This window comes from Rhinopithecus roxellana, chromosome 8 (assembly GCF_007565055.1).
Source record: "Rhinopithecus roxellana isolate Shanxi Qingling chromosome 8, ASM756505v1, whole genome shotgun sequence".
Taxonomy (NCBI): Eukaryota; Metazoa; Chordata; class Mammalia; order Primates; family Cercopithecidae; genus Rhinopithecus; species Rhinopithecus roxellana.
This window is the reverse complement of record NC_044556.1, coordinates 33518891-33531132: the sequence shown is the minus strand read 5'-3', so window position 1 is coordinate 33531132 and position 12242 is coordinate 33518891. Positions and strand designations below refer to the sequence as shown.

The following is a 12242-nucleotide window of genomic DNA, read 5'->3' as shown; positions in this document are numbered from 1 at the left end:
TAGTTACAAAGGTTATTATAAAAAAATAAAATTAACAGATGCTGGTGAGGATGCAGAGAAAAGGGAGCTCTTTCTTATACACTGATGGCAAGAATGTAAATTAATATAGCCACTATGGAAAATAGTATGGAGATTTCTCAAGAAACTAAGATTTACCATACGATCCAGCAATCCTACTACTGGATACTGATCCAAAGGAAGGGTAATCAGGATATCAAAGAGGTATCTGCACCCCCACGTTTATTACAGCACTATTTACAATAACCAAGATATAGAATCAACTTAAACATCTATTAACAAAGGAATGAATAAGGAATGTGGTAAATATACATAATGGAATACTATTCAGCCATAAAGAAAAATGAAATCCTGTTATTCCCAGCAACACAGATAAGCCTGGAAGACATCACATTAAGTGAAATAAATCAAGCACAGAAAGATAAATACTGCAAGTTCTTACACGCAGGAGCGAAAAAAAAAAAAAAAGCTCACAGAAGTACAGGGAAGAATTGTGGTTACAAGAGACTGGGACGGGTAAGGAGGAGGGGAGGAGAGGATAGGGACAGGTTGTTTAACAGATGCAAAGTTACAGCTATGTAGGAGGAATAAGTTCTAGTGCTCTACAGCAATATAGGCTGAATATAGCTAACAATAATGTACTGCATATTTTCAAAAAGCGAGAAGAGAGGATCTGGAATATTAACACAAATAAATAAATGTTTGAGGTGATAGATATAATTACCCTGATTTGATCATTATACACTGTATATGTGTTTTAAAACATAACACAGTATCTCATATATAATTATTATGTGTCAACTAAAAGGAAAAAAATACTCCTAAGATTTTGGCGGGCATATATATGGGCAGGTACAATATGAGTTTTATTACTATTTCAAACATACAAAAAGTTTTAAAAATATGATGAACACCCTTGAGAAACCTCTCAGCTTAAAAAGCATAATTGAAGCAGCATGAACAGCTCTCTCCAATCCATCATGCAATCTCCCCCTAAAAGTACCCACTAACCTGAATTTAGTCTTTATTATTCCCATGTTTGCCTTTAGACTTGATTACATATATATGCAATCCTAAACAATAAAGGCTTATGTTGCATATTTTAAACAATTTCTAAATGGTGTACTGTGTGTTCCGCATGTTGCTTTTTCTATTCAATAAAATTTAGGGTGTGATTTGTCACACAAAAACACTGTTAAACTTTATTACATTCGAGGAGAGGGCCTAGGGTGAGGCATAGGAAGGAAAGGCAGATAGGGAAGATTTTACTTTCTGTTTTATGCCACTCTTTGAATTTTTCTATGTAATTATTTTCCCCTTCACTTTTCAATGTCAACATAAGTTAACTGGACAGTGAAATTATAGGCAATGTGCCATTTTAATTTTTTTCTCACTTTTCTATGCCAAAAAAAAATCTAACAAGTTATTTTTTAGTGAGGTGAATCAAAAGCATTAAAACTAGCAATATAAAAACAAAAACAAATGAGCATTTAAACAACTCACGATATTTCAAAAAGTTATATTGAAACTTGACAGAACTCTTTTTGGTAATGGCATTTCTGGTTTTTAAGGGTATAATACAGGTTAACACCAACTTCCTTTATCTGTCTTTTGTGATGAGGACTAAACCGTTGATTTTTTACCTTGCCCAAATTTGTATCTAAGGGGTCTGGGGAGTCATGCCCTACAAATCATATATTCTCATCAGATGGGTTTTATTTAACCCTATATATCTTGATTTACTTTCCAACCTGACTCTGGAATAACATTACAAGACAAGGAAGAAAATCAAAATATTTTACCCCAAAACATGTTTCTTGGTCATATTTTGATATGGCCCTGCAAAGCTGTTCTTTATAGGGGGAAATTTGCATCTGTAAAGAACCTCTATCAAAAAAGCTAGATCTTTTTCTTCCAGACCGTCCCAATCCTAAAGAGATTAATTAAGATCTGAAAGGGAAACGTTTGTCATCTATTGTCTCTAAGGACAGTCACTATAAGACTTCAAAAGAACTTTGGTCTCCACAATCTTTATCTTAACCTGAATATTCCCTTTCTATCAATCCCAGATCTTCAGACAAACTCAGGCCAGAAAATGTTTAAATTCAACTACAGCCTGAAAGCCCTTCCACTCTGAGTTGTCCCGCCTTTCTGGACCAAACCAATGTATTTCTTAAATGTATTTGATTGATGTCTCACACCTCTCTAAAATGTATAATACCAAGCTGGCCGGGTGCGGTGGCACACACCTGTAATCCCAGCATTCGGGGAGGCCAAGGCGGGTGGATTACAAGAACAAAAGATTGAGATCATTCTGGCCAACATGGTGAAAACCTGCCTCTGCTAAAAATACAAAAATTAGCTGGGTGTGGCAGCACACGCCTGTAGTCCTGTATTCGGGAGGCTGAGGCAGGAGAATCGCTTGAACCAGAGAGAGAGGTGGAGGTTGCAGCGAACTGAGATTGAGCCACTGCACTCCAGCCTGGCGACAGAGCGAGACTCCGTCTCAAAAAAAAAAACCAAAAAAAAAAAAAAAAAACCCAAGCTGTGCTCCAACTACCTTGGGCACGTTCTCAGGACCTCCTGAGGGCTGTGTCACAGGCCAGGGTCACTCATATTTCAGAATAAATCTCTACAAATATTTTACAGAGTCCGACTCTTTTTGTGGATGGTGGCAAGGTGAACACAAGTATATATGTACCAAGTTACAAGAGAAATTCCAAATTAACTTACGACACTAAAACTAAAGCTACTAGCTAATGAAGTTTAAATACTGAGTAATGAACAGATCAAGGGGAAATTTTGGCTCTCCATACAAAAAGAGAGAAGTCTGTATTTCTACCTTAAGAATGTGAAAAGTAAAGACTAACTTATTTTCTTATCTACTAGGAAGATTGCTTTTTCTAAGAAAAGAAACAAACTGAGCTTAAACTATTATAATAACGACCTTCCTTTCTACCAGAAAGGTTGGTGTCTGAAACTCTAATACATTAAAAAAAATTAGTTACATAAAAAATAAATGGAAGTTCGTAATACTATACAAGTAGACATGAAACTTAATGATCATCCACTGGCATAAGGCCCAAAAGGATCAGAGATATAACGAAAGAGAATTTCCCTGGGTGATAAAATTTATGAAATTCTCTGACTCCAACATGATGATTAACAAAAATATAAAAGAAATAAGGACTTAGATGAATTTGTGACTGGACATATTATGTATTATTAGAGGAAATCACGAATGGGAAGGTGACTGTGGAAGAACAGATTATATACCTAATCTTTCTGATCAATGAAACAACAACCATCTACTATTTTGAACATTATATGCTAGTTACTCTGAATGTATGATCGTCATACCACAAAATAAGATTTAAAGAAGGTGACTTAGAGAATTTACATATCTTACTGAAGATCACAGAGATAATAACAGCTTGTCACAGAAAACAACCAAGACCTATTTCAATGCATTCTGCTTTGAGCCTAATAAGGATAGCTACCTTGTAGCTGAAGATGCATCCAGGTATCTCCACTGTAGGACATTACCTTCCTTTGCAGAGAAACAAACAGCAGCTCAGTTATACCCCACCTTGATTCCTCCTAGCAGCAACTGTGAACCATTACAACTAGTGAAAAGAATAGCTTCCATTCTGGAAGTCTCCCTAAAGATTTAACTAATTCCTGGGTTAGTCATATATTCCAAATCACTTAAGAACAGAGGCCAAGAAAAAGTATTATAGGGGAACACATTACCTGATATACTCTGGGATGTTCAATAAATGACTATCAGTGGCTGAACTATCCTTGAACCTGCTCTCACTCCTTGATCCCCATCCTAGAACTAGTTTAGTACTGGAGGTCTTCCATTGGAATCAACCCACCTCCCTGTTGTTCTACTGTATCTCTAATGATTTGTGTGATTTGGACCAAACTCTTCTGGCAGTGGCAGTCAAATTCTCAGAAAAGCCTCAAGTGAAACAATTTAAAGGATATGTGATAAAGAATCCAAGGACACATTTAAATAATGCACTGGTTTTGTATTGGTTGCTCACTGTAATCCCAGCACTTTGGGAGGCCAAGGTTGGTGGATCACCTGAAGTCAGGAGTTCCAGACCAGCCTGACCAGCAAGGTGAAACCCTGTCTCTACTACAAATTAAAAAATTAGCTAGGCGTGGTGGTGTGGGCCTGTGATCCCAGTTACTTGGGAGGCTGAGGCGGGAGAATTGCTTAAACCCCCGAGGAGGAAATTGCAGTGAGCCAACACAGCGCCACTGCACTCCAGCCTGGGTGACAGACGGAGACCCTGTCTCAAAAAAAAAAAAAAAAAAAAAAAAGATGAGAAAGATGAGGAGAAACCAGATTTTACATCTATAAAATCTGTACGGACTGTATTTGTAAAAGAGGAACTAAGGGTGATGGGAAACGAAAACCTGGAAAATGACAGAAATCACATGTTCTGTGGGTAACTGTGACCCTCAATAGCCATTCACTTTAATGACTTAATTTAACCTATGGCAACAGACAAATTGATGAAAACAGAAAAGAATAGAGGGTTGAATGGTGGTAATTTTATCTCAAAGGACAAATAATCTAGAAGATTACTTAAAAAAATTACTTCAAGCTTAAAACAAGGTAAGGAACGTTGTGGCCATTATCGTCTCATTTAGCTCAGTCACTCTGACATGTTTAGTTAGAATTACCTTCTATTGTCTTGAATTACCAGAAACTGATCAGTCTACCTAATACAGGCAGAACAAATGCTTATAATTCTCTCATCTACCTAACTAGCTTAGTTCATGTTTTGGTAAGGACATTTTAAAACCAAAGAAATAAATATCAATTATCTATTCTGAGAAAGAGTTCTAGTTTTGGTTTCAAGTAATGAGTACAGAGGGTAATAGAGGGTAACAGTAGAAGAGAGGCTTGGATCTGAGAAGGCCTGTGTGAGTCTTTGTAAGCAATAGCATGCATCCTTTCTTAATGGTAGCCAGAGCAAGATATGGAATAGGAAATACATTATATTGACTTTTTCTTATACTTCCTTTGTCACAATTGTTAGAATAATAAGCCATATACCTGAAGTCCATCAGGCATACATGTTTAAAGGGAGAGGGAAAGGTAATTTAAAACTTCTCACGAGAATGGAAAAAAAACCTTTTGATAAGGCTAGTTTACAGTCATGCCATACTAAATACCAGAGACTTTTCTCAGTTTTTTTTTTTTTTTTTGCTAAGACTTTATTCTACCATTTAAAAGAATGAAAAACTTTTTTGTAAAAAATTGAGATTTAGTGACTTTAAAGGGAACATTTTACATATTAATCCCTGCTAACATTAATTTAACTACTAGGATCACAGTCTACCCTTTGCTTCTGGTTTCTAATAAGCAAGTGTGTAGGTTGTACTTACAAGCTTTATCACAGTGTGTGTGATATTTTAAAACAATCAACAGATAGCTGTCAGATTACTTTATCTTTGGTTAAAATGACCCCAAGATCCCAATTACAATGTTTTTGGTATACAGCAAATATTGAGATCTGTTAAGAAACTCTTACCTGCTCTGTAGCTGTAGGGCAGTAGAAGACTAATAAAATAGTTGTACAGATGTTTATCGACAGTCCAATGATGGTGATGAGATTTGGGGCAATCCAGGAGGGAACTCTTCTAACGAGCCATTCCCAATACCCTTGCATTAAGGGCTCAAGCAGGGACCGTCCAGCACTTTGATATCTGTGTTCTTCTAGCCGCTTTAGTTGGTGCCTTGACAATGGTGGTGTTGGTAACTGAAACAATTTACTTAATACACATCCTGTAGTACTCATATGCCCGAAGCCCACTGGGGACTCTGGGTGAGAATCTCCACATCTTTTCCTTGTTGATCGATGCCCACTCATGGATCTTGTTTTTTTTTTTAGTATTTAAAGACAGTAATTTACTTCTTTTGTAGGATTTTGTGGCTGGTGCTTACCTAAAAAAAATAAAAATAAAAATAAAAAATACACTTGTCAGCCACTATTTACATCTTATGCCAATATTAACAAATAAGGAAACAAAAAAATCAAATTGTCAATAAAGTAGTAAGTATCAAACAGGACCAGAAAAGTAGGGACCTGATTTTGGTTCTAGTTCTTATTGAAAGTGTATAACCTCAACTTTAAGCAAAAAACAGTAAGAGCCTTTAATAGTAGTACACTTACTATTATCCGATAGCTTGTCTGACTTTGAAGCTCATATTCTTTTTCGATCTCACACAGTTTTCAGTTGTATAATGCAACAAATGTTAGAAATCATCTCATCATTACACATATATGGAAACTGAGGTCTCAAGGCTAGCAAATCAGTATTAGTATCAGAGGAATGACTTGAATGAGTCTTAAACTAGATTTTTATTTAATGGTAATAATTAACATTTGTCGGGCATGCCCTTCATATTACAAAACTTAAGCACTTTTCATATACTAACTCCTTTAATCCTCATAACCACCCTAGAAGGCAAGGACTATTAATTATCCCCATTTTTACAGAAAAATAAACTAAGGCTCAGTGAGGCTAATTAACTTGTCCAAATCACACAGCTGGTAAGTAGTAGTCAAACAAACACAGGGTTTCTGTTTAAACTAAACCAAATAAGTATTCAAACAAACATAGGGTTTCTGTTTAAACTAAACCAAAACATAAAACTTCTTATCAGTAAAAACGAATATAGATGGTATTCTCGGTGGAGATAAACAATCAAAAAAATTAACTTTAAGACAGTATATATGTATTAGCAGAGTGTCCTGATGAACTGAGGAAGTACAAGGAAAAAAAGTAAAAGTGGGTCAAGTGATGACTGCTGATAAAGGACCTTGAGTTTAATCCCTGAAGTATTTGTATTTCATTTAGAAAAGATTAGAGATAACAATTATAAGTAATCAAGTAGCATGAGGAAATACAAGAGTATTTTCAAGATGAATCAGAATGGAGAAAATAGTGAGAACAATTAAAAATTAGTAACTACAGTGATCTCAATGGTTTGAAGTGGTGAGGGCCTATATAGGATGGTAAAAATGAAAATATGAAAGACAGTCAAATCTGTAAGTAATTTCTATTTAGATGGAAGATTCAGCAGAAAGTACTTAAGAATTAGATATGAGAGGTGAGGAAACAAGAAAAAAAGAGTCAACTGCTAGAGATTACTGGTACTGTTGTCAAAAGGGCAAGCTGGAAAAGAAAATCAGTTTGTTATTTTTTGACTTCTAGGGTGCAGGGGGTGAAAGGGAACTAGGGACGAGGGTAGGAAGGGAATATATATATATATACTTTTAAGTAGAGATGTTTTAGACAAAATCGAAAAACTGGAGTTTTGGTAAGAGTGAAAAGTTCAGGTCATCAACTTAAAAGCTAGTCTGGTTAAAAACTAGGAAGTAGAAAAGTTCTCAAAAGGATTAAGCATGGAAAGAAAAAAATGAATAAAGAACCTTGTGAGAAACTTACCATAGTTAGGAGAAGGAGGAACAGAGACCATAAGATTATTTAAAAGGAAAGAAAGAAAGAAAGAAAGAAAGAAAGAAAGAGAAAGAAAGAAAGGAAGGAAGGAAGGAAGGAAGGAAGGAAGGAAGGAAGGAAGGAAGGAAGGAAGGAAGGAAGGAAGGAAGAAAGAAAGAAGCTTAATAGAACAAAAAGATTAGTGGCATAGGTATACTTTGATCTTCTGGTTGGAAACTATCCATAAAGCAAGATCAAAGTCCCAGAAATGGTATGGGTTTAGGACATCTCAACAATGGATCTACTATCAAAACATGCTCAGTTGTCCCTTTTAACTATTTTTGCTGGTTTATTCTGCCTTTGCAGGGTGGTCCTGAGAGCGGCAGGTTCCCCCGTCTGGGGTGGAGGGGAGGCAGCACATAGTCCCTGGAATGCAGTGAAGCCAGGCCAAGGCCCAGAGGCAGCTGTGGTAGACTGGAGCATGGTGCTCCTGCTGCCCAGGATGGAAGGCACTGAACTGAGACCGGGCCATGGCTAGAGGACTATGAACCCAGGCCACATGTGCATTCTGAGAAGTGGGCCACAGGGTCACATGCCACAAAACATGTAATGTAGGCACTCAGCTCATGAGTAACCACATGGACAAGTAGGTACTGGCCAGGGGGACACTCACCCCATAGCCTAGTATGGACATGTGAACACAATATTGGTGTCACATACAGACCAGAACTTTTTTCCTATATCCCCATAAATATCAAATTCCAAAATTTCAATGTTACTAATGACCTAAGGTGAATGACCTCTGTCAATCACGTATCTCAATATTTGGTTTAGAAAATAGTCATTATAGTCAAGTTAATGCCCTTAAATAAATTTTCAAAAATCTCAAGAGACTCATCAGTGTCACAATTTAACCAACTGAGGTGCCCTGAAATAAAAATATTTAATATTTCGCCGGGCAGGGTGGCTCACGTCTGTAATCCCAGCACTTTGGGAGGCTGAGGCAGGCGGATCACCTGAGGTCAGGAGTTCAAGACCAGCCTGGCCAACATGGTGAAACCCCGTCTCTACTAAAAATACAAAAATTAGCCGGGTGTGGTGGCAGGCACCTGTAATCCCAGCTACTCAGAAGGCTGAGGCAGGAGAATTGCTTGACCCCGGGAGGTGGAGGTTGCAGTGAGCCGAGATCGCACTACTGCATTCCAGCCTGAGCGACAAAGTGAGACTTGTCTTAAAACAAACAAACAAACAAAAAAACCCAAAAAATTAATATTTCAAATCAAGGAGAAAAATCAAAGCTAATTCCTTACATTTTGAGGAATTCTTTCACACAAGTGTATCACAAAGTTACTGATTAAAACTGTTTTAAAGTAATGTTTATATAATATTAAATAACTGGTGACAAGATTACTTTAGATCAAATGAAAGATCAATAACCACCAATACACTTAGCTTCATAGTAGCCAAATTTTCTATAGTCAAGCAATGATATATTTTCATATTTGGTAAACGATAGCTCTTATGGAATTCCACTTGAAATGGGAATTAAACATTTAGTTAATTCCATTTGTATTTTACTGTTGCAGTATTCTATTCTCTTACTGTAAAAAAGAAAAAGAAAAAAAAAAGATGAGTGCTAGCCTGCTTTTGGCATTGAATAGCTATAAGCAACTGATCCTAATGGTTTTAAGTTTGAGCATTTGGCAGGACTAGTTGATAAACGGATACTTTCCCTCTCAGTTGTTCCCCTCTGCGACCTAGATGGTTTTTTAACCTTCTATTTCTCTTTTACAAAAATCTACATTTTGACAAACCTTTCCAGATCTAGCCACTGTATAAATTTATACATGAAAAGAGGCAATGAGGTTTTGAAGGTTTTCTTTGCCAACATTGCAGCAACAATGTCTCTGTGAAGCTATTAACAATAACACTGCAAATATAAATTCAGATACATGCAGTCTCTGACCTACAGATGGCTACTTTACTTTCAACACATACATACAGATACAGAGTTTGCAGTCACTACCACAGGTTCATCTCCACTCTTCCTTCTGTCATATCTGAGATCCAGGGTCTTTTACCATGAAAACCATTACAGAAAAAAACAGGAACTTCTGAATTTTAGCAAATTAAAAGCAAGCATATCTCAATGGAGCTGCATAGGGTAGGTAGGTGGCTACAATAGGAGGATCAGGACAATGTGGCGAGAAAGGAAAAACGGATGTGGGATGGGAATACACGAACGAATGAGAATATTAAAAAATTATTCTATGTTGGGAACGGTGGCTCATTGCCTGTAATCCCAGCACTCCGGAAGGTTGAGGCAGGTGGATCACCTGAGCTCAGGAGTTTAAGACCAGCCTGGGAAACATGGCAAAACCACATCTATACAAAAAAATTAGCTTGGCATGCTGGCCTGTACCTGCAGTCCCAGCTACTTGGGAGGCTGAGTTGGAAGGATTGCTTGACCCCTGGGGGTTGAGGCTACAGTGAGCCATGATCATGCCACTGTACTGCAGCCTGGGCAACAGAGCAAAATCATGTCTCAAAAACAAACAAAAAGACCCAAAAGTTTTTCTAGCCAGCTGTAATTTTTATATGGAGTCAGGCCTATGACCAAAAGGATGAGCAGAAAATGTCCTTTTCTTACCACAGTATAAGTAACAAAAAGAAAAAAAAAAGTAAGAAATTAAAATTATTGCTGGCTAGCTCAGAAACCTAGCCACCAGTCGTAATAGTTTTTATAAGAAAATAGATTACAAGTTTCCAATGCACTCAGCCAACATATAAATGCAGTGAATGAGGCTGACATGATCCCATCTCCTATGTCCAGTGGGAAAATAAATAAAAACTAGTAAACAAGCAAATAAAAAAATTACACACTGTGATAGGCACTATGAGGAAAACAAAGTGCCAAGCTAGAAAATAGCTGGGGGTACACATTTTAAATAGGGTGAAGTCTTCAAGTAGCTTTTATACCAAGCTCAGAGGAAAACAAGGAGCCAAACATTTTAGGAGAGCAGGAGGAAGAATAATCCAAGAAAATGGAATACACCCTGAGACAGTAAAGAGTTTGTCTGGCTCAGGTACAAGAGAGATCACCACGGATGGACAGGAGTAAACCAGATGGAAGAATGGGATAAAATGAAGTTTGGAGAATTAATGCAGAGTTGTGATTTTTACTTGGATGTAATGGAAAGCAACTGACGTGCTTATAAAGAAAACTGTAACTTTAGAATACAGCCAAAATTATTTGTTCACTGAGGGTATGTTTTCATATATCATAAGAGCAAAAGTGAATATTTTAAACTGTATAAAATTCCCATCAGCTGTAATGCTGTAAGTCAGTTCATAATAATACTGTCACAGTCCTATAGCTATTGCAGCCTTTGCACTTGTAATCAGTAACTCCCCTCCTCTGTTAAAATCTGGCTCCAGTGCTCTGCTCCCTTTAAAGCACTCATCACACTTTGAACTATTTTTGTTTGATTTTTTTTTTTTTTTTGGTCTTTCTCCCACACTGTTTTGTATACTCCACAAGTGCATGGGCCAAAGCCTGTCTTGTTAACATTCTTTTCCCACAAGCTCATACCATACTTAGCACTAAGTAGATAATCAATACTTATTTTAATCTAATTTAATTTAATTTTTTTGAGACAGGATCTCGCTCTGTAGCACAGGCTGGAGGCAGTACCGCGATCTTGGCTTACTGCAACCTCCTCTTCCTGGGTTCAAGCAATTCTTGTGTTTCAGCCACAGAGTAGCTAGGATTACGGGCGTGTGCCACCACACCCTACTAGTAGGTAACCAGTACTTACTGAACAATTAACAAATATTACTTGTCTAGTATTTAATAAACACTTAGTTGTTCCAGACTCTGAGGAAACAAAAAGACTGAAATATACCATTCCATACATTTAAGAAGCTCAAAAGGGGGAGGGTGGGGTTTCATAAACGGCTAAGTTATGAATGATATCAACAAACTGTTTTGTAAGTCCAGAGGAGAACTAGGAAAACACATACGGTCTGACAAAGAATTTTCTTTGTGCAAGCTAAATATTTATGCGGAAAATCCAAAAAAGGTAGAAAAGTATAATCAGAGATATTTAATTAATACCTTTACTAAAAAAGTATATCATGCACAATGGCTGCATTTATATCAGCTGAGGATAATGGTATACTGGATACATTATTCCTGTGTGGACTTTAGCATGGGGAACGGCTGACAAGTACCACATTGAAAAAAAAAAACAAAAAACAAAACTCTAACTTCTGAGCAGTGCATAAGGTAAGCTTACACAATATACAACCTGTTGTGTGAAATTCCAGAATGTCCATCCCTGCCATGTCTAAGGGTGCCAAGTTTTGATCTGTACTGATTCAGCAGTATGTTTACAGTCTTTTCACAGGTAATTGGCTACCTAAAGAAAAATACTCATGGCAACACTAGCAGAAAGGAAGGGCAAATTATAAAGAACAAGGAAAGAAAGGAGGGGAAAAAAAGGAAAAGAAAACTAATAGGATCACAGGATTAAGTTCAGCATTATTTAACAAGTGATACATAGAGCAAGTTTACAAAAACAAAAGCCTTTTCAGCAGACTCGGAAGCAAAAACAGGGCTGTGTAACATAATTTAGATCTAGCGTTTTGCTGAAGTGAAATCTTGCACTCCTTAAAAGAGGAAATAGCTTTCTTCCCCCTTAAAAAACACACACACACAACACAAAAATCAGCAAAAGCTTGGCATTTTATAGGTT

General features: G+C 37.0%; 1 protein-coding gene across 7 annotated transcripts in view; it reads right to left on the bottom strand.

The window, feature by feature from the left end:
- CEPT1 (choline/ethanolamine phosphotransferase 1) overlaps positions 1–12242 on the bottom strand; it is a 46157-nt gene that overhangs the window by 31768 nt on the left and 2147 nt on the right. For 6 of the 7 annotated variants that reach the window (XR_004058722.1, XM_010359105.2, XM_030935623.1 and 3 more), the window contains exon 2: positions 5574–5986. Coding sequence is in view for 6 of the 7 variants with exons in the window: in XM_010359105.2 (XP_010357407.1) it covers positions 5574–5912 (339 nt within the window). In the remaining variant the exon portion in view is untranslated. Of the gene's footprint in view, positions 1–5573; positions 5987–6215; positions 7488–12242 lie in introns of those variants that run through there. The other variant, XM_030935622.1, reaches the window with a different exon arrangement.